General features: G+C 41.4%; 1 protein-coding gene across 1 annotated transcript in view; it reads right to left on the reverse strand.

The window, feature by feature from the left end:
- LOC134344905 (uncharacterized) overlaps positions 1–23769 on the reverse strand; it is a 124550-nt gene that overhangs the window by 72595 nt on the left and 28186 nt on the right. The window contains exon 2 of the mRNA XM_063045036.1: positions 20583–21047. Coding sequence (XP_062901106.1) covers positions 20583–21047 — 465 coding nt within the window. The remainder of the gene's footprint in view (positions 1–20582; positions 21048–23769) is intronic.

Below are 23769 nucleotides of genomic sequence, written 5' to 3' on the forward strand. Positions count from 1 at the left end.
GTGAATGACAAATTAATTAAAATGGAATTGGACGCTGCAGCAGCTGTTTCAGTAATTCTACAAAGTGAGTTTGAATGGCATTTCAAAAATACTAAACAAACCTACAGATACAGGATCTAACTAAAGGCTTCCACTGGAGAAAAGATAACTCCTGGGGAATGACATTTCTAACAGTGAAATACAGCAGCTAACAAGCCACACTGGGATTGTATGTGGTAAAAACAGGAGGGCCAGCATTATAGGGCCATTATTGGATGAGACAACTACAACTTGATTGGAGATCCATCCACCATTTGCATGCCACATCCTCTGCAATAGAGTCAATTGAAAGTTAACTAAAAAGGTACTAGATAATGCCACTGAAGTGCACAAAGGTGGCACTGGAAAACTCAAACATATTAGGGATAATATCATGTTAAATAAAAATGCCACACCCAAGTTTTACAAAGTCCATCCATTTACTTGTAAAGTAACCAGTGAGCTAGATCACGTGGAGGCTGAAGAAATTCTTTTCAAATTTAAATTGAGCCCATGGGCAACACCAGTGGTCCCAATACCCAAGAAGGATGGGTCTGTCAGGATCTGTGGTGATTTTAATGTCACCATCAGCCCAGTACTGAAAGTAGAGGTACGGTGGTGAAGAAGGTGAATGCAATGTTGGCATTAATTTCTGGAGGAATAGAGTATAGGAACAGGGATGTGATGTCGAGGCTCTATAAGGCGCTGGTGAGAACTCACATGGAGTACTGTGGGCAGTTTTGGGCTCCTTATTTAAGAAATGATGTGCTGACATTGGAGAGGGTACAGAGAAGATTCACTAGAATGATTCCGGAATGAGAGGATTAACATATGAGGAACGTTTGTCTGCTCTTGGACTGTATTCCTTGGAGTTTAGAAGAATGAGGGGGGACCTCATAGAAACATTTCCAATGTTGAAAGGCATGGACAGAGTGGATGTGGCAAAGTTGTTTCCCATGATGGGGGAGTCTAGTACGAGAGGGCATACTTAAGGATTGAAGGGCGCCCTTTCAGAACAGAGATGCGAAGAAATTTTTTTTAGCCAGAGGGTGGTGAATCTATGGAATTTGTTGCCACGGGCAGCAGTGGAGGCCAAGTCATTAGGTGTATTTAAGACAGAGATTGATAGGTATCTGAGTAGCCAGGGCATCAAAGGTTATGGTGAGAAGGCAGTGGAGTGGGACTAAATGGGAGAATGGATCAGCTCATGATAAAATGGCAGAGCAGACTCAATGGGCCGAATGGCCGATTTCTGCTCCTTTGTCTCATGGTCTTATGGTCTAGATTAATATCATCTGCCCAGGATAAAGTATATTTTTGCAAACCTTTCTGGAGGAAAATCTTTCAGCAACGTGGATTTAGCTGAAGCCTACCTACAGATGGAGATAGAAGAAGAGTCCAAAGTGTTTCTCACTATAAGCACTGACAAAGGACTTTATTATTATAATAGGGTTATTTTTGGAGTAGCATCTGTACCTGCACTCTGGCAGAAAACTTTGGACCAGGTGCTGCAAGGATGTCCAGGCTCTCAGTGTTACCTGGATGACATCATTGTTCAGTGAGTATGATAAGAAACATCTTCCAAATCTAAAGACAGTGTTAAAAACATCAGAAGAGTGTGGGCTCAGAGCAAAATGTGGTAAGTGTGAGTTCTTAAAGCCAAGCATTACTTACTGTGGTCACACCATTGACACACGATTATTACACAAGTGTTCTGAGAAAATTTAAGCAGTGGCAGTTATTTTTAGGTTTCGTCAATTAATATAATAGGTTCCTGCCAAACCTGGCTACTTTGTTCAACCCTTGAATTCATTACAACAAATCGGGAAGAAACAGCAATAGACAAAGCAATGTCAGTTAGCTTTCCAAAAGGCAAAACAAAAAGATAACTATCCTCACACATTATAATCCACATCATCCAGTGAAGCTTGCTTATGATGCCTCGACTTATGATATAGGTGCAGTCATGTCACATGTTCTGAATAATGCAAGTAGACGCCCATAGCCTTTCCATCATGTTCCCATACCACTGCAGTGAAAAATTACCCATCGATTGACAAACAGGCCTTGTGTCTGCTTTGGGGTGCAAGATGTTTCAACCAGTACTTGCATGGGAAATAGTTTATTCTCAATACTGATCATCAATCACTAGTGTCCATTTTCAATCCACAGAAGGGTGTTCACTAACAGCAGCAGCATATATTAGAGATGGGCTCTGCTTCTTTGACGATTACAAGATTGAATTCAAGAGGTCAACTAATCATGGAAATACTGAGGGATTATCCCATTCACCCTTGGAAAAGGAAATACCTGAAGAATCTGCAAAAGAGTGCACTCCTCTTGGTGTATTCTCCGAAATGCAAATCTAAAGTCTCCCTATTATGGCAGTAATTATCCAAATGGAAACCAGAAAAAATCCCTCACTGTCTCAGGTCTACATGGCAATCCAAAATGTCTGGAAGAAGCAGCAGAAATTCCAGTTCCCCTGTAGTATCCAGTACCAGGATGAACTTGCACTTGACAGGGTTTGCCTTATATGGGGACTGAGAGTTGTTGTACCATCCAACCTGAGAGCTGAAGTGTTGGAGGCATGGTCAAAATAAAAGCATTGGCTTGAAGCGTTGTCTGGGATAGGTCAGCAGGTTGAGCAGCTTCCGTGCACAGTTCAGGATGCCAACACATCCAGAAGATGCCAAGAGCAGCACCTCTCCATCTCTGGGAATGGCCTTCATTGCCGTGGCAGAGGATTCATGTGGATTTTGAGAGACCATTCATGGGCACAAATTTCTTGGTAGTAGTGGATGTAACTACAAAGTGGCCAGAAGTGTTCCCAGTGGCCTCTGCTACAGCCTCGCACGTGGTTGATGTGTTGAGAAACCTTTTCTCAAGGACTGGTGTTCCAAAACACTTAGTCACTAACAATGGGCCACAGTTTGTTGCAGAACAGTCTCAGTCATTCCTGAAAATGAATGGAATAATTCATACTATATCTACACTGAACCACCCAGCTACAAATAGCTTGGTGGAAAGGTTTGTCCAGAGTCTAAAAAACACACTGTGGTCAATGTCAGCAGAGCAAATTAAACAGATATTAAATCCGAAGTTTGATAATTTCCTCCTTGCCTATCGCAATGTAGCACACTCCACAACCAACAACACACCAGCCATCCTGTTCTTGGGTTATCCCTTGCACTCATGATTGGATTGCGCTCATGCCTGGATCTGCTCAAACCCAATCTCAGCAGGAGTAGGCAGGACAAACAACTGAGACAAATTGAACGCTCCTGAACAAGGAGGTTCAATGTCTCACTCTTGGATAAGCCGTCCTGGCAAGGGATTACAGAGGTGATCAAAAGTAGGTACTTGGAAAGATTAAGGACAGAGATGGACCACTCTTCTACATAGTGGAGATTGTGTCTGATGTCCTCTGGAGACAACATGCTGATCAGTTGAGAACAGCCGACAACTGCTAAAGAAGAAAAGTGCCCAGAACTATCAGAACCACTTCCTGTAGTCCCAGAGTCAACTCCTACAGCCACTAGAGTGGAGACCCCAGAACCTGAGATTCTTACACAGCAACAAGTCTCATCTGCAAAGCAGGGTGACCTCCCTGGTCAGGAAAGACATTATCCCAGAAGAGTAAGAAATATTTCACAGCAATTAAATCTTTAGGCTTGAGTGGCACCATTTAAAATTTGCTGTGCTATGGATGTCTATATAATGGTTGTATTATATAGTAAAAAGACTGGAGAGCAATATGCTGTGATGCATTCTGTATTGAGCTGGACTTTGAGCTAAGCAGGGAGGAGTGTTGTGTATTTAATATATCAGTAATCTTTGCGTAATATTGTAAATATGTTGTTTGATTAAGCATTCTTTGTTGTTTACATAATTCATTACAGGTTGTATGTAAAAGTATGTAAATGGCTTACGACATTATGCCACCATATCATATGTGAGCGCCTCACAAAAGTAATACATAGAGTGTTACAAAACATAACAGTGAATACATTCTTCAAAATTTATATTCAGCTCAAAGAATTTACTGTTGTCCTCATCTTGTCTGCTTTTCAAAACTGTAGAAATATTGAAATGAATATTTCTATCTATTGATGTGAAATATGTTATTATTTTTCAAATACATTGAGGTTCTAACAGTGGTCCAGCAGGCCTCTCAGTCTTTGGCTTCTTACACTGTTAACTGTCAACTTGAAATATTAACTCTTCTTCACCCTCCCCAAGTGTTGCCTAATGAGTCAAGTATCTCCAGTACTCCTGATTTTATTTCAGATCTTCAACATCTGCAGATCTGTTTCTCCAGTTTGTCCCTTCAGAGTCTAGTACCTTTTCATGAGCCATCACCACCCTCTCTCAGCTGATACTGCATCACTTATGCCTTATTATCATCCTGTTACAGCCGTTTTCATTCCTCTCTTCCACTGCAACTTGAAACATGATGGTTCTTTTAACATTTCTCAGCATGGATAAAATGGCATCAATGTTAACTGTTGCATTTGAAATCTGGCAGAACCTCCCTAATAAAGAAAGGAAACAACTTCTTCTGTGTCTTTGATTCAGGAAACTTGCTTACAGATTTATGCAAATTCAAGACTTTCCAAAGCCCCAGGAGTGAAAGACTGTCTGGGCATGATGCTTAGGCCTGAATTCTGAGACCTTTGCCAGTAGGAAAGGCTATTACTGTCTGAATATGTAGATGGTATGTAACCACAGCCTACACTGTACACCAAACAAGCTGACATGAATCTGTCATGCTTGCTGAATATCAGCTACTGTTTTTTATGGATTGACTGCTCATTGGGGCACTAAGATTTCAGAAGCTGTTGTCTGCATAGCGGCAAAGTAGAGAAGAGGGGTAAGAGGACAGAGAGGATGCACTACCAAGATAGATCTCAGCATCCTGTGGTTAAGGAGGGGGTTCATGCATTAAAGGGGATAAGAAGGTAATACATTAAGGGCTTACAGCCACTCACTGGCAATTAGGTTATGAATAAATATTGCATGCAAGATTTTCAAATACACATCTCTGCAAGGATTTGTGCACTGAAGCAAAACCAATTACAATAACTTTTCAATGCTGTCAATGCAAATAATTCCAGGAGCCTTCCCCGTCTGGAACTGACTTGTGCTAATAAATATCAAACTTGCACCGCTTAAATGAGAGATAGTCACTGCTGAAGTCTTTGTGCATCCTGGGCTGACTGAAGACTGTGGACTGATGGACATGAATAGTAGTACTCTTCTACAAATCTTACTGTAACATTTTGGTAGAAGAAATGCAAAGCCTTAAAAAAGTCCTTTTCACTGGAGGAGATTTGCCAGAAAGATCAGTATGTTCAACAAAGCCCTGTAGAACGTGGCACCAAGTTTCCTTAAGTTATACTTGCGGTTAAGGTCAACGTGACCACCAACAAAGCAGTAGTTGCAAAACTGCACTCACACTTGCCGTCTAACTCAGCCACTAATAATGTCTGTCAATCTACCTCAGAACCTAACGTGACAAAAGATGCCACAGAAATTCATGTCGTAACTTTAAGTGTTACAAAATGCACTTACCAATTTATCAACAATCCCACACTCGCACACAAATTTCAGAACTTGCACAGTTTGCCAATGATTCAGCATTCAGGCACTTCACTCAATTATACTACAGCACTTACATCGACACTAATGTCTACCTCACAGGTTACGCTGGTAGAACACAGCAGCACACATCTGCCTGATTCTAATGTATATGCAGTTTAAAATGGATGAGAGATACCTGAGGGGCACCTTGGGTTGGCAACCATTCAGCCATTATACAACAGAAACTTGGAGTTGATTGAGCTTATCGGTAAGCTCAGACCTGATCTTATTTCTATCTTACATGATTCAGATGGTTTACACATGATCCTCTTCCCTGCCCTATCCCCTCATCATAGATATACAATTATGCTTCCATTATTTCACAAGTCAAAAATAACAATAAGCTGTGGCTGATGGGACTTCACTGTTTTTTAGCGAGGAAAAGAGATCGGTTGAAAATCATATCCACCGGTTCGAGTCCTGGCACAGCTGAAGACAGCAAAGGAACTTCTGAGTGACGGTAAGTTGTTACTCACGTTGGGGTATGGCGAAGGGTTGTTTAAAGTGTGATTGCTCAGAGGGGCATTAATGTGCTACCACCCAGGTCACTGAGAAAATATAGTCAGTCTGTACTTGTGAGCATATTAATCTCCCTGGCCATCTCTTCGACTCTGTTGCAGAGGGCTTTCTGGGTTCCCAGATGAGCAGGACCTCTATTTGCATCCCTGCCTCCTTCACCGGCTATGTGTCGGCAGAACTGTCGATCCACTTCTGTGTTGCCAGTATTGTTAGCAGAAGTTTTCAAACTGCACAACGATGTGATCTTTGCAAGGTTAATATCAGCTGGTAAACAAGACTCTTAAAATCCTGACGAAGGGACTCAGTCCAAAACATTGACTGTTTATTCCTTTCCACAGATGCTGCCTGACCTGCTGAGTTTCTCCAAAATCTTGTGCATGTTATTTGTGAAGTTAACCATGCTTATTCCATGCAAAACCTATTATGATCAGGACTGCTTCAACACACAAATCCGCAAGAGATGCATGGTGAAAACTCTTGTGCAAACTGCACTGGGCCTGCATGGCATTGGTCTTACACAGGGCTACTTTCATGCACTCATGTACAAAGGAAGTTTGAAGTCAAAAATACTTTTCACTTCACTAAAACTGTGCATGGCATTGATATCCTTTAATATCATTGTTTTTAATGGCCACTATACTCAGATTTTTTTTTACTCGGGGGAGCACGTTCATATTGGGAGTTAAACTGTGTGTAATTTTAAGAGAAGGGAAAAAGTGTTATTGAAGAAAGGTAGTTTCTGGATGAGGTTTCCAGGATATTACTCTCCCTCCAAAGAATTTACAAGTGATGTGAAACGAATGAAGAATTCAGTAATACATGTGAAGTTGTTATACTTAAGTTAAACGTTGGTTGCCACGATAGTATAGCCGTTAGCGCCACTCTGTCACAGCTCAGGGCATCGGAGGTCGGAGTGGAATTCCAACGTTACCTATAAGGAGTCTGTACATCCTCCCCGTGGGTTTTCTCTGGGCGCTCCAGATTCCTGCCAGAATCCAAAGCTGTACGGTTAGCAATTCAATTGGTCATTGTAAATTGTCTCATGATCAGGCTAGGGTTGCTGGAGGGGCTAGGAAGGTTTATAACATGCTACTTCTCTGTGAATTTGTGCTCCATCAAAGGGGCAATGAGGGAGCTGTGCCAGCTGCCTGATGTGCCACCATGCAGACGGCTCTGCTTGCGGCTCTTTCAGTGCTACTGAGACTTGTACGGTATAAAAGCATCCAGTGTGTTAGCTGGGCATTCATTCATCAGGTTGCTGACATTTGTAAAAATTGGGGAAAGTGTCCAGCTACCCACAGGGCAGCAAGGCAGCAATTTGATAAGGTCATTAATAGTACCAAAATGCAGGCAGCAATAAATTTAAAACTTCTTACCACCATCTGTGTTTAAAAACTTAACCCTGTTAGAAACATAATATGCTTTAAATAAATTGCAAGCCCTCAATCTATTACCTATGACAGGACATCATTAATACATAAAATGATGTCTGACTTCTTAAAAATCCAGATTACTGGTGATCTAATGTTGAAAATCTTTCACTTGGATACCAGATTTACTGAAATTTGGCATGACATACCGAGAAAATCTGACCTCCCAGAGTTTCTACTGAAAGTTAGTTAACTAAACAGAAGGCTTGCGAGTAAAGAACAAACTGCAACTCATCTGGTATAGGAGCAACTAAACATCGGACCTGAAGTCCCTACAAAGGACTGTGAAACGACTGGGACGATCATAAGGGTCTCCCTACCATCCGTTGGGAACATTTGTCATGAGCACTGTGCATGCAGGGCCCTTAGTATTATCAAGGATCCCACCCATACATCCAGCATCCTCTTTGTCTTTCTACCATCAGGCAGGAGACCCCGTGGCATAAAAGTAAGAACGGTCAGGATGGAAAACCTTTAGACCATTAGGGCTCGTGGGACTCTTGCTCTTCCTATATCAGATAGTTAGGGATTCTGCAATAAGCCTTGTGTACATCACACATGCGTGAACCTTACTTAAATTTACCATTCAAAAGGCCTTAACATGAAAATTTTGTTTAAGATGGTTTCGGACATGCTTTTTTGGGAATAAAGTGAAAAGAATGGCTTATTAAGAAAACCATCTCAGGAACAGTTACATAGAAACATAGAAACATAGAAAACCTACAGCACAATACAGGCCCTTCAGCCCACAAAGTTGTGCTGAACATGTCCTTACCTTAGAAATTACTGAGGTTACCCATAGCCCTCTATTTTTCTAAGCTCCATGTACCTATCCAAAAGTGTCTTAAAAGATCCTATCGTATCCACCTCCACCACCGTTGCCGGCAGCCCATTCCATGCACTCACTACTCTCTGAGTAAAATACTTACCCCTAACATCACCTCTGTACCTACTCCCCAGCACCTTAAACCTGTGTCCTCTTGTGGCAACGATTTCAGCCCTGGGATAAAGCTTCTGACTATCCACACGATCAGTGCCTCTCATCATCTTATATACCTCTATCAGGTCACCTCTCATCCTCCGTCGCTCCAAGGGGAAAAGGCCGAGTTCACAAAGTTGTCAATAGACTTTATACGTGTCATCAATACTTCACCTTAACAAATTTCATTTCATTTTAACAAAGCAACACACACAAAATTTTTGAGGAACTTGGAAGGTCAGGTAGTGAACAGTAGACATTTCAGGGCGAGACGCTTCATCAGGACTTTTTTATCACCCTAGCTTTCTCAGATTTGTCTTAAATCTTTTTCCCACTTTATATAAACTGTAAACCCTTAATCTAGTGCCCATCTCAGAACATCACTCATTTGGACTGATTTTACTGACAGATGGTATCAGTATATCTTATGATAAATCCAATTTTAGATGCATCCATCAAATAATGCCAGGTTATAACTCCTTAATATAGCAAGGGGTTTCTTCATGAATAAAAGAACATCTCTATTTAATTATCTTGCCCACTGAACGATAGAAGATTTTACCTTGCTGATAATTCAATGACTTTGAATGGACTATAATTTCACTGATATTGTAATACAAATATAATTTTGTGTCCAGTTTGTGGTTATTGGATTCATGTTAGAAACTGTAATTCTACAGAACTACCCAATTCTTTGCAATTCAATAATTACAAAGCTTTGCATGTGTCTTCAGTTTCCCTGAATTAACTAGGAGGACCTGTCCTGGACCCAGCACGTAAATGCAATTGTGAAGAAAACACGGCAGTGCCTCTGTTTCCTTAGGAGTCTGTGGAGATTTGGCAAGTTATCAGAAACTTTGACATGCTTCTATAGATGTGTACAGGAGAGTGTATTGACTGGTGATTCATGGCCTGGTATGGAAACATCAATGCCTTTGAATGGAAAATCCTGCAAAAGGTAGTGGATTTGACCCAGTACATCACAGGTAAAGCTCTCCCAACCATTAAGTACATCTACATGAAACACTGTCATAGGAAAGCAGCATCCATTATCAGAGATCCTCACCCCTCAGGCCATGCTCTTTTCTCAATGCTACTATCAGGTAGAAGGTAGAAGAGCTTCACACCACTAGGTTCAGGAACAGCTACTACCCCTGAATCATCAGGCTCTTGAACAAAAGGGGATAACTACACTCACTTGCCCATCCATTGAGATGCTCCCATAACCAATGATCTCACAACCAAAGGAATCTTTATCTTGTTATTTTATGATCGTGTTTTTTATTACTATTTATTTATATTTGCATTTGCACAGTTTGTTGTCTTCTGTACTCTGAGTGATCTTTCACTGATCTTGTTATAATTACTATTCTATGGATTTGCTGAGTATGCCCACAGGAAAATGAATCGCAGAGTTTTTTATGGTGACATATATGTACTCCAATAATAAAATTTACTTTGAACTTTGAGATTGTGAGTTGAGTTGCAGTTAATAGATGACATATGAGAGAGAACTCTGGCTACACTGGGACAAAGGAAGCCATAGTTATAGGCTTTTTCCATTGATAGTGGGGGAGATTCAAACAAGAGGACATGAATTGAGAGTTAAAGGGCAAAAGTTTAGGGGTAACATGAGAGGGAACTTCTTTACTCAGAGAGTGGTAGCTGCGTGGAATGAGCTTCCAGCAGAAGTGGTTGAGGCAGGTTCGATGTTGTCATTTAAAGTTAAATTGGACAGCTACATGGACAGGAAAGGAATGGAGGGTTATGGGCTGAGTGCAGGTCGGTGGGACTAGGTGAGAGTAAGAGTTCGGCACCGACTAGAAGGGCCTAGATGGCCTGTTTCCGTGCTGTAATTGTTATATGGTTATATGGTTATAGTTCAGAAAGAAGAAAGTCATATCAAAGGCACCTGCACAACAAATCCATTTCTGGAGCAAATTCAGGGGAAACTGTGGAAGTGGGTTGAATAAGTGAAGGTAGAATGTAAGAAATAATAGTCAAAATGGCTATGGGAGTCTGTAGGCTTGCAATAATTGTTTGTCACTAGGCAATGCCTAAAATGAAGAAGAAGAGATCCCAAAAGGGCAGAGGCAAATCAAGTTGAGAGTGGGTTTGACATTATCGGCAAAAATACTTGGAGTTTTGAACTCTATATGAATGCTGAAAGCAGCACCGATACAGTCATCCACATACCAGACAAAAAATGAGTGAGTTGACCCACATAGGGCTGTAACAAAGACTGTCCCACAGATCCCATGAAGAGACAGGTGTAGGTTGGGCTCAAGTAAGTGGCCACAGTTACATCTTAGATGTGGAGAAAGTGAGTGGAACTGAAGTTGCTTGGTTTGAGGATGTGTTCAGCCAATTGAATGTTGGTGTAGGAAGTCCAGTTGGGCCTGTGTTGAATGAAATGGAAAACCTTCAGACCTTGCTGATGTGTATAGAAGCACTTTATGTCATGAAGGATGGTCTATTACTGACGATGTTAAGAGGATATTGTCAGTAACTGCAATGAAAAACAGATAGCAAGAAGATAATGATGCAGCTCCAGTTTCATTTGTCTTTGAGAAAGAATCTAATACCTATAGACAAATCAAATGCTAAGTATTGTTGGCAGAATTTCAGACAGTGATGAGGAGGTTTACAGGAGTGAGATAGATCAGCTGGTTGACTGGTGTTACAGCAACAACCTTGCACTCAACGTCAACAAGATCAAAGAACTGATTACAAATTCCAGGAAGGGGAAATCAAGGGAACATGCACAGTCCTCATCGAGGAAAGGGTGAGCAGTTCCTGGATGTCAGCATCCCTGAAGAGCTATCCTATACCCAAAATATTGATTACAAAGAAGGCACAACAGTGGCTATACTTCATCAGGAGTTTGAGGAGACCAAAGACACTCACAGATTTCTACACATGCACTGTGGAGAGCATTCTCTTAGTTACATCACCATCTGGTGTGGAGCAGCCACTGCACAGGACTGGAAAAAGCTGCAGGAAGTTGTAAACTCAGCCAGGTCCATAATGGCCACTAGCCTCCAGGACACCTTCAAAAGGTAGTGCCTCAAAAAGGCGACATCCGTCATTAAGAACCAGCATCACCTAGGACATGTCCTCTTCTCATTGCTACCATCAAGGAGGAGGTACAGGAGCCTGAAAACACGTACTCAACATTTCAGGAACAGCTTCTTCACCTCTGCCATCATTTCTCTGAATGGACAGTAAACCCTTGAAAGTGCCTCACTATTTTTTGGAAGAGGTACAGTCGACGTTTCAGGCCTAATGGGAAGGAGTTGGAGTTGGTGTGTTCCACCGGAATGTCAGGTGGTATGGGTCCTGACGAAGGGTCTCGGCCTGAAACGTCGACTGTACCTCTTCCTAGAGATGCTACCTGGCCTGCTGCGTTCACCAGCAACTTTGATGTGTGTTGCTTGAATTTCCAGCATCTGCAGAATTCCTCGTGTTTACTATTTTTTGCTCTCTTTTTACTTATTTAATTATATATAGAGAGAGTAATTTTTGTTTTTATTATTATGTATTTTTATGTACTGTCACCACAAAACAACAAATTTCACAACTTATGCCAGTGATAGTAAACCTGATAACCTGATTCTGATTCTGACAATTGTGTGTGACAATTAGAAGAACTTAATCTAAATTTGATAGTAAAAGTGCAATATTTATTGAAGGAAAAATATATGGAAGCTATTCTATATTTTTCAAGTTAGAGAAATCCGATCAATGGTGTAGGCCCCTTTTTTTCCTTAATCTAAGTAGATTCTCAAGGTGGTAAATTTATTTTTTTCTTTTTTCTCTCATTTTTAATACTTTACATCTTATTTTAGGCAGAGGTCCAGTAGTCTGCAGTATCATCCCCTTAACAGATATAAATCCACAAACAAGTTTTATTTTCTCTGTGAGTCAGATCAGACTGTGGTTTATCTGTGGCAGATCTGTATGTCAACAGTTTGAATAAATATAGCAGTGTCTGACTATGGCCATTATTTTCAGCTGAGAGTGAGCCGTGCAGGCTATCGAGCAACAGTCTATGGATTGTCAAATGTGAATCACGGAGTGTACAATTACTGTAGCGTTGTAACAAGAGAACACCACCATCTTCATGACCATCATCAGTGTCAAATAAAAATCCATAACCGAGAATAAATATGGCCTCATTGCTGAGATTTATGTTTACACACAGGCATATTTTAAATAACTCACACAACATCTGAAAAATGAGCAAGAGGCAAGAGACTATCCCAAAGGAAATGATGTTGTGTCAAAAGTATTTCATTCATTGGCAGCAGGCACAAGCCAAATCGGGTACCATCTTATTTCTTTATTAAAAATAACAGAAAAAGAACAGGACTCATTTAATTCCAATTCTTATAATAACCTACTAAGGATAAAAATATGAAGTGACTATATCATCTCTCTGAATACCAGTTTTGCTCTAGTAGCTTACAAAGCCTAGCTGACTGTAACAGCTCTTCTTTATATCTTCCTGAAGGACAGGCCTCATAGCATTGATCCTAGCTGACACTCATAATGTAACCCTTCCTATATTCGCTCAGTGAGCTGTCCTCAGATGATCTCATTGGCATGCAATGGGTTAAACATAATGGTCTTTTGATAAAATGTTGGTGTGCTTGTACGCAGCAGCTTCGATAGGACCAACCAAAGGTGTTATTGTCTTCTTTAAGTGCATATTTTACATTCGCAAGACCCTGCTGGGCATAAAGAACTTAAAGTACTGTAGGTCTACCCTGTCAGCGAGTCGCTCGTTGGCAGAGAAACCGAAAGAACTAGACTTGATTCAGATCATAATGCTGCCTGCTTTAAAAAGGCATGGGTGCGCAAAGGTGGTGTGTAGTCTTATCAGCAAGTGATCGCCTTGTTTGCTTTTCTTGTGATCACAAGAACCCTGCAGGCATTGTTAATGTGGAATATGGCCAGTCCGAATCATTGATGTGTTAGTGAATGGTGGGGGAACTGCTTGGCCTTACTGACGAGGCCTCAAGCTGTGGTGTCACCTGTTTTCAGGCAACACCACCTGATGGGAAGGCATTGGAGTTGGTGTGTTCCACCGGGGTGTCAGGTGGTATGGCACATATGTAGGAGTTGGTCCTGCACCCCACCCCTCCCAGAGCTGTCTCAGCAAAAGACAAGATGTATTGTGTTCGACTGCAGACTGCTACAATATTCATAGATTCAGGAACTTGGACTTTATTGTTGTGTGTGACTCCATTTTACTGCTGTCTTATAGCTGCTAGGTATGCCTTGTACTGTGTATGACTGTTGGTCCTGTGCTTTGTAGCTTGGCCCCAGAGTAATGCTGTTTCATTTGGCTGTATTCATACTTGGTTGGATGACAATTAAATTTGAACTTGAAGATGAAATCCAGCCTCTACTTCTGTCTATTTCTATTCTATTGCTTTTCCTTTTTATAGACCTGGTGTTCCACTGAAATGTTTTATTCTTCAAAACTGGAAGTAATGTTTCCTGGCTTTTACCAGTTTTTTTTTAATCTTGCTGACTCTCTGGAACAATGCATGTATCTTCTCTAGAGCTTTTTTCTAATCTCCCACTTAGGCAAATCTGCCAATGCTTTCCTTTAATGAAGCATTAGATGTAAATTCTTCAAGTACCATAACAGAAAGGAGCAACCACAATACTTACTGCATTTAAATATGTAAATTGCATCACGATAATCATGTGTATTTTGAAATCAGAATCTTCCTTTTTACTTGGTGAAATTAATCATCCCACAGTACCCATGTGTTCTGAAGATCATAATTATATCATAATCAAAGGTTGTTCTTAGAGCAACTTTTGATTATAATATAATTGATTATCCTTTTTCTGAACTGAGGCTTTGGCCTGCAACAAATGGGCTTTTGGACCAGCTGAAGTGACGACTGGTTTTATGGCCAGTGGACTCACTTTCATGAGCTTCTGGGTGTTATTTGCACAATATGTCTTCTTCCTGCACATCGGGTCTTTTTTAATGGGCCCTATTGTGTTTCTTTGTTTTGTGGCTGCCTGTAAGGAGACAAATCTCAAGGTTGCATATGGTATACATACTTTGGTAATAAATGTACTTTGAAACTTGATGTTTCTATTGGCTCACTCATTTTCCTTTATTACTCTTCGGAATTTTCAATTACAGAAGCCAAACGTTGACTTTCAGACACATACCCAGACCTGCCTCTGGACATCAAGCCATTGCCTACCACCAGGTCAAAGACCTCATTTCTTCAAAATATATTCCTCCACTGCTTCCACCCTTATAGTTCCCCAACACCCCACTCTATTTTTACCTCCTGCCCAAGATCCAATCCATTAGCAGGACTCACTGGGAAGACCCGTTGTTCCACTTGCTTTTGCCCCTTTGAACTCATTTTCCCCACTATTCTAACAAATATATGGTAGTGTCATAGTTAAGCACAATGCTTTACAGTTCCAGCAACCCGTGTTCAATTCCCCCCACTGCCTGTAAGGAGTTTTGACCACTTTCCCTGTGAGTACATGGGTTTTCTCCAGGCACTCTGATTTCCTCCCACAGTCTAAAGACATCCCGCTTAGTAGGTTAATTGTTCAGTGTAAATTGTCCCGTAATTAGGCTAGGGTTAAACTGGGCATTCCAGAGCAGCGTAGGTCAAGGGGCCAGAAGGTCCTGTTCTGAGCTGCATCTCAATAAACAAATAGATAGATAGAATGTTACCTTTGATTATCTATCCACTGATGATGCCAGACCTGCTGAGTGTTTCCAGCATTTTCTGTTTCTGTTTCATACTTCCAATATTTGCAATCATTTTGACTTTTACTGGAAATGAGAACTTGGGTATGACTCAGTTTAATTCAGCACAAAGTTCAATGAAAAATGTCAACCTTCTGTTTCTTTTGGATTAATTCACAGGACCAAAGTCATTTTAATAAGCCATGCTTAAAATGACCTATTTAGTGAAATAATAACAGAAAATGCTGAAAATATTCAGGATGTCAGCTGGCATCTGTGGGTACCAAAAACAGTTATATAGTTAATGATCTATCATCAAGTTGATGACAATCCACTGGTCTCCGTTTCCCTGCTCACAGGCTCTGCCAGCCATTCTGTTATTCAATTCCAAGCATCTACACTTTCAAGAGTAAATATTTTTGCTATCTCCTTATTACCAAGCAGAATATACAGAAACTAATTTTAACTCTTATATAATGTTAAGCTTGGGCAATGCTTAAGGATACTTGAATATATTTATTCACGAAGTATGTAATTCAACTGCAGGGTAATATGATTGCTCCCTCAACACATTCATTATTTTGGTCTAGCCTGTGGAAAAATGTATTAACGAAAACATAAATTGGTAGACATTAATCATGACTTCTCTATTTTGTTTATTTTGCCTTTAATTTTACCAGCATCTGGAACATTTCCACCATCAGAGGCAGTAGAGGGGATTGTAATTTAGTTTTGTAAAGGAAGTAAAAAATTGTAGGCTAAGATAGTGGCGGAAGATGGTTCATGCACAATTTGTCAAACACAATTAAAGATATGAGCCGTGGTATGATACTGTGATGCCTCTGCTGAAACACATCATGGTCTGTGGTTACTATGAGATCACAACAGAAAGAATGCAAAGCCCAGGTTTCCAGAGAGAAGCAGAAAGTAGATGAGATCATACTGGGCAGCAGTCTGGCAACTGACTGTGAGATCAGTATTTAAGCATGTGCATATCATACTGCAGGTAGTATAGTACATTTTAATGCTGGGTGGAACTGGAGTCAATTAGAACGAGTGAGAAATTTCTGCCAATCCGAATGTCATCCCACTGATGATGTGGTACTGATGAGGTACTGGATACTAAATCAAAACAAATATCAAGTATTCAGGACGCAGCATAGGGTATTCTTTTCATTTAAGTCATATTTCTTCTGTTTGTATTTTTGTTCAAAATTTAACTCAATAAAATTGAGATTGTGCTTTGCTCTGTGTATTTGGTGTTTGCCCTTTTCTCTGTACTTTATATTGTTCTTGTATTTCAGTCCCTAAACAATCATCAACTGACACAGAATAAGACGTGATTAGAAATCACACTGCATAATACAAATGTGTTGATGTATTCATATGGTAATCTTTTCCTTGCTACTATAATGAGATATTATCGGCTATACTTGATCACATTACATGAATGTGTCCAGTGAATCATGCTGTATATTGTGTACAATACTTTAAGACAATGAAAAACAAAATTGAATTGGCTCCTAGCATATTGAGCAAAGCTGTGCCCACCTATACTCATTCATTACATTCTGATTTCCTAAACATTATAGTACAATTGCAACTTTTAATAAAAGTTTTAGTAGGAAATTGTCATTGCACGAGTGTTGAATGAGAGAAAGCAGAGCAGCATACATGTGTATTCAGTCTCCACAGACAATACTGGTTTCAACTGTGAACTGCCGATGAAACTTATAAAAGCTGATGAGCTGACAGAAAAACTGCCTCTGTTCAGTCATCTGAAACTTGTTTCTAAAACTATTGGAGTTTAAAATCATACTGAAATGGCAAAGGTCATAATGCAAAAGAGACACATTAGCCTGTGAATTCTTTGCCAGTGACAAACATTTTTTTTAATTAATTGTGGTATGCCGTTGCACTCATTGCCCACCCGTAAATGCCCTTGAACTTAAATACTTCAGAAGACAGGTAACACATTGCCAAGATTCTGCATTCACATATGGTCCAGACCAGATTTGAATTGCATGCTTCCTTCCCTAAAGGATGTTAGTTTTTACAGTGATCCAGTTCTTCATGGTCACTGAGATGATACTACCTTTTGTTTTAAACCAATTTGTTTAAAATATTTGGATGTAAATTCCCCAGTTGCTACAATGGAATTTAAGTGCATATGTTCAAGTCATTAGTATAAACCCACAGATTATTGATCCAGTAATGAGACTATGTTAGGATACTGTATATTTTCCTAATTAAATAGTGTAATATTTATATTCAGTGCCAGGTTTTCACAAAAGATCTTCCTGCACTTCTATTAAATCATCAGAGCAACTGTGACATTATACACACAATGAAAAATGCTGGAGGAACTCGGTAAATCAGGCAGAATCTATGGGGAGGAATAAACAGTCGTAATTTCGGGCTGAGACCCTTCATCAGCACTGGAAAAGAAGAGAAGTCAGAATAAGAAGGTCGGGGGGGGAGAGGAAAAGGTGTAGAAGCTGGCAAGTGATGGGTGAAACCAGGTGAGGGGGAAGATGGGTGGCCATGGGAGGGGGATGAAGTAAGATCTGGGAGGTCATAGGTGGAAGAGGTAAAAAGGCTAAAGAAGAAGGAATCTCATTGGAGAGGAGAGTGAATCATGGAAGAATGTTGATGGATTCTTGATTGGTCGGAGTATGAAGGGATACGGGGAGAAGCCAGGAAGTTTGGATTGAGAGGTAAATTGGATCAACCATGATGAAATGGTGGAGCATACTCAATGGGCCAAATGGTCAAATTCTGCTCCAATATCTTATAGTCTTATAGTCTAAAGTGAAGGATGAGAAGAACAAGAGTGAGGTGATGGGCAGGTGATGGGCAGCTGAGGGCAAAAGAAGGGGTAACCAGAATGGGGAATGGAAAAAGAGAGGGGAGTGGGGAGAAATAACTGGAATTTAGAGAAATCAATGTTCATGCCATCATGTTGGAGTCTACCCAGACAGAGTACGACGTGTTGCTCCTTCTACTCTGACCTGAATTTGGCCTCATCGTATCTTGCTTCCTGGTAAACAATTACAATCCTAGAGTCATTCATTGCCCTATTGAATCTGTACCAAATGTCAAACATCCATTTCTACAAGTCCTACATTTATCCCATTGCATTCTCCACAGATTCTCATCAATTTATCCTCGATTTTAGCATGCTCCAACACATTGGTGAGATTTATACCGTTGAATTAGCCCACCAACCTGCATGACTTTAGAATATGGGCAGAAACCCGAGCACAGGGAGAACATGAAAATTTCACCCAAAGCCAGGATTGAATCTGAGTCACTAACTGAGTAACAGCTCTGTTAACGACACCACAGCGCTGCCCACACAAAGATCTGATATCAGATTGTTACCACTTAAAATAAGGTCACACTACTCTATGGCTCTTTTCCTGCAGCCCAATGGGGGGTGGGGGGGAGGTGATTGAATTGACTAACAGTGCAAAAGAGATTTGCTGCCGGATGGTTTTTTTAACAATGCACAAGCAGAAGAGTTTGAACGAGATGGCAGTTAGAGCATACACTGTTTGAAGAATGTGCGAGACAGATGACTCTCTGACAGGATGTGCTTTTGATCTGAGTCATACATGAGGCAAGCTGCAGGCAGAAAAGTTGAGGTGGCCATCCAGCTTCACCGGAAACAGGCAGAAAGTTTTGATGGTTGGTATTCAGTCTGACAGATTCCACTGATCTAGAGTGCTCAGTGTTCTCCTGAGATTCCACTGAAACACATTGGGTCTGGCTAGATTCAGCAGCATTTTAGAAGGCAGAATGTAGGCAAACCCTGTAACATTAGTCCACAGATTGAATATGTACCTCCTACACGCTCTACAATGCTGGACTTGCATGTGCGCACTCATTTGCTTTCCTCGCTGCCTGGGTCTCAAGCATCAGCAGTGAATGAGAACGATGGGATTGGAACGGTGAGGCTTGAGCAATCAGAGGATCAGTCTAGGGGTATCATGGCAAAGAAAAACTGGAATCTGAATCAGGAATTAAAATTGGTTAGGGCAAAGATTTCAGCTTGAAGGCCAATTGGGGGAGAGGGAGTAGGTGGAGACTAGGATCACCTAATTGGTTTGGCCATGCCCGGGGTAAAAGATACTAGGAGTTACTTTAGATGGGTCCCAATCTAATAGAGCAATATTGAAGCAACACACAAAAACCTGGATGAACTCAATGGGTCTTGCAGCAACTTCGGAGTGAAATACAAACGTTTGTAGATAGTCATTGTCCTGTTAAGGCGTTTCAGCCTGCAACGTCGATTGAACTCTTTTCCATAGATGCTGCCTGGCCTTCTGAGTTCCTCCAGCATTTTGTGTGCAGATTTTCTCCTGTTTAGGTAGTCGCTGTTATAAGTTGAGACTCTTCATCTGGACTAAAAGGTGGGTAACTGCTAGAGTGAAAAGGTGGAGGGAAGGGTGGAGCAAAAGCTGGCATATGATATGTGGAGCCAAGTGAGGGGAGGTAATGATGAGCAGATGGAGAAAGGGAGAATGGGAATAGCACCAGAAGTTGACAGATGATCATTGGAAGTGATAAGGATCTGGAGATGGTGGAATCTGACAGGAGAGCAAGGTGGAGAATGGAAAAACAGGAGGGAGGTGAGAAGGGCAGAGGGGAGTAGTGGGGGAGGGGAACCAGTGGGAAGAGTATGTGGGTGATGGCAAATGGAGAGAAAAGAAACATGGAGATGGAATCAGGAGGAGAGGGAAAGAGAAAGGTGATGGACGGGTGGGGTCTGCAGAAACTATATTAAATCCCAGCCATCCCAAGAACGAGCAATGATGGTCACCCCTCAGAACAAGGTGGTAAAGTTTCCCCTCCAATGCTCCAGAGGGGACTGGGGTCACTTCCTTTGCATTTGGCACAGAGACTACTTCAGGTATATCTGCTGAGTATTGATCATGGAATATATACAGCAGCTCAAAATGAGTTGGAACTTGTTATTATTAATTTTACACAAGAAATACCCTGTTTCAGTTGTATATCACTGAATGAATAAAGCTGTACAATCTGTTTGAGGCATATTTGGCTGAACAGCATTCAGTCTTACCGAGCCAAAAACCAGATAGCTAACACAATTTCTCTAACATCACGATACAAAATATCTTTCATGGACACACTTGTTATTATTTAGTTTCATTTTCCTTCTGATTCTTCGCGGAACTCCATGAGTTGGACAAGATGCTTGCTGAGAAACAGTGTGAGAATGCCTTACCAATGGAGGAATCTGTATTAGGAGCTGAAGTGGTGGTAGGTTTCTGAGAATTGTCCACTGTAGAAGTTGAGACCTCAATAACACTCGTTGACGTAGGGGCAGCTGACGATTTCTGTGTGTATGGTGTCTGACTTTTCAATACCTCTGGCTCGGTAGAGGTCATTTCATCTGTGATGTTGGAGCTGGGGATATTATCTGAAATGCTCTGATTATCCTGATTTACACTAACAAATGAAATGTCCATTGGAGTAGTACTGTCGTTACTGTATATATCGGTGGCTACAGAAGTGTAGTTCTCAGGCAACTGGTAAAGGCTGGCAGTTTGACCATTTGTTAATGGAGATCGATTCTCCTCAGTAGTTGAGCTGGTATTGAATGTATCCTCAGGTGTTGACAGTAAAGTAGAATTCTCTGTGCTTGATTGATAAGTAATTATAGTTTCACTGTCAGTCACTGCCAAGATACCTACAATAAGAAGAAAAGTGATTAGTTTGGCATCTGCTGAGATTATGCTTCACATTTCGTATTCAGAATGGGATAACTTTTGATAGTGAGTTGCCTCAGTTTCTCAGTGCTTGCCTCTACCTTGGGACAATGATACTAAACCTCACAGCCCAGCATCTCTCACTAGTCCATACTACAAAAGCAGCTTTCTAGTGGGACCTGAATTGGGTCACCAGAACTGAGCATGCATGAGGAAGATGGAATATTAGAATGAGCTGACGATTGTGTGATCTGTGGCATAATACATATGTACATTGACATGGGTGAAGACTGACTCCACTAGCTTAGGTTGCCTCCTGTGGTGGAACAGCTTGCCAATATTCACTCTCACATTTCAGAAATGAATGAACGCTGCTGGGAGGAATAAACAAATAGTCCTCACCATTTCTGATCCCTGTTCGTGTTGTTTTTTTCAGAGAGTCAGCCATAAGATGGTAGACCACAGGAACCGACTCTTTGACCCACTGAGACCAGAACAACTATCAACCACCCATTCAAGCTCCATCAATCCTATTTTTGCCTCTCCACGTGCTCTTCAACTCCTACAAATTCTACCACTCACCTACACAGTAAGGACGGCTTACAGGATTCAAACAGCCCACACATTTCTGGGTTGTGAAAAGAAACCAGGATACCCAGAGGAATTCCACATGGCCACAGGGACAGCACACAAACTCCCACAGACAACTCCCAAGGTCAGGACTGAACCCTGGTCACTGGTGCTTAATGTTATTTTCAGATAAGTAACTCTGCATCCAGATGGATATTTGGATAAAAATACTGCTGAACAATTCAGCATATTTTTGGTGCTTTTAAATTTAAAAATCTCAACTACATTTTAATTTTTTCTTTGCTCACCCTCATTCCTATCATTGTAACCCAATCCAGCTCTAAAATGCTCCAGGGAGTTTGCAATCTTCCAGTTCTCAATTCTTGTGGATCCTTAACCGCTCCGTAACGGATGGTTATTCTGTTAGCTGCTCAGGCATTGAACTGTGGAATTCCAGTTTTAACCTTTCTACCCTCACTTCCTTAAAGGTACCTCCTTAACTTCCTCCAGTAGGTTGTTTGTTGAACCCCTTTAACTTGTCCTTACATCTTCCATGTCTCATTCTCAACTATGTTTTAAAACATTCCTGTGAGATGGTTTGATGTTAAAGATACTACAGAATTTGTTTTTCATTATTTGCAGTGGTCTATTCAATGTAACAGATTACCCTCCCTTTTAACCGCCTTCACTTTTACTCTCCTTCGCTCCCCTTTACTCCTGAAGGTGCTACATTATTTTGCAATTTTGTACTCTCACCAGTCTGTCAGTAATTTGTCCGTAAAGCTAATATAGCATATAATATTGAACATCATTCCAGCATTGACTAGATCCATAGCACAGCTTGATCCTACCTTCCCTATGAGGAAGAAATGGATTGCTTGATGGACCAGTAATATTTGCTTATTCATTTCCCTTCTTAGAACCGAAGCACCACAATTAATTGCAGAATTTAAAAACGCAAACACAAGGAAATCTGCAGATGCTGGAATTTCAAGCAACACACATAAAAATTACTGGTGAACGCAGCAGGCCAGACAGCATCTATAGGAAGAGGTACAGTGGACGTTTCAGGCCGAGACCCTTCGTCAAGACTAACTGAAGGAAGAGATAGTAAGAGATTTGAATGTGGGAGGGGGAGGGGGAGATCCGAAATGACAGGAGAAGACAGGAGGGGGAGGGATGGAGCCAAGAGCTGGAAAGTTGATTGGCAAAAGGGATATGAGAGGATCATGGGATGGGAGGCCTAGGGAGAAAGAAAGGGGGAGGGGGGAAGCCTAGAGGATGGGCAAGGGGTATAGTGAGAGGGACAGAGGGAGAAAAAGGAGAGAGAGAAAAATATATATAATAATAGAAGATAAATAAATAACGGATGGGTTATGAAGGGAAGGTGAGGCATTAAGGAAAGTTGGAGAAGTCAGTGTTCATGCCATCAGGTTGGAGGCTATCCAGACGGAATATAAAGTGTGTCCTCCTTTTTTAAAGAAAGGGGCTTCCCTTCCTCCACCATCAACTCTGCTCTCAAGCACATCTCTCCCATTTCACGCACATCTGCTCTCACCCTATCCTCCTGCCACCCTACTAAGAATAGGGTTCCCTTTGTCCTCACCTACCACCCCACCAGCCTCCGGGTCCAGTATATAATTTTCCGTCACTTCCGCCACCTCCAACGGGACCCTACCACTAAGCACCTTTCCTTCCATCCCCCTCTGCTTTCCGCAGGGATCGCTCCCTACGCGACTCTCTTGTCCATTCGTCCCCCCATCCTTTCCCACTGATCTCCCTCCCAGCACCTATCCTTGTACGCGGAACAAGTGCTGCACATGCCCTTACACTTCCTCCCTCACCACCATTCAGGGCCTCAGACAATCATTCCAGGTGAGGCGACACTTCACCTCTGAGTCGACTGGGTGATATACTGCGTCCGGTGCTCCCGATGTGGCCTTCTATATATTGGCGAGACCCGATGCAGACTGGGAGACCGCTTTGCTGAACACCTACGCTCTGTCCGCCAGAGAAAGCAGGATCTCCCAGTGGCCAGACATTTTAATTCCACGTCCCTTTCCCATTCTGATATGTCTATCCACGGCCTCCTCTACTGTAAAGATGAAGCCACACTCAGGTTGGAGGAGCAGC

The sequence above is a fragment of the Mobula hypostoma genome, chromosome 4 (genome assembly GCF_963921235.1).
Source record: "Mobula hypostoma chromosome 4, sMobHyp1.1, whole genome shotgun sequence".
Lineage (NCBI taxonomy): Eukaryota > Metazoa > Chordata > Chondrichthyes > Myliobatiformes > Myliobatidae > Mobula > Mobula hypostoma.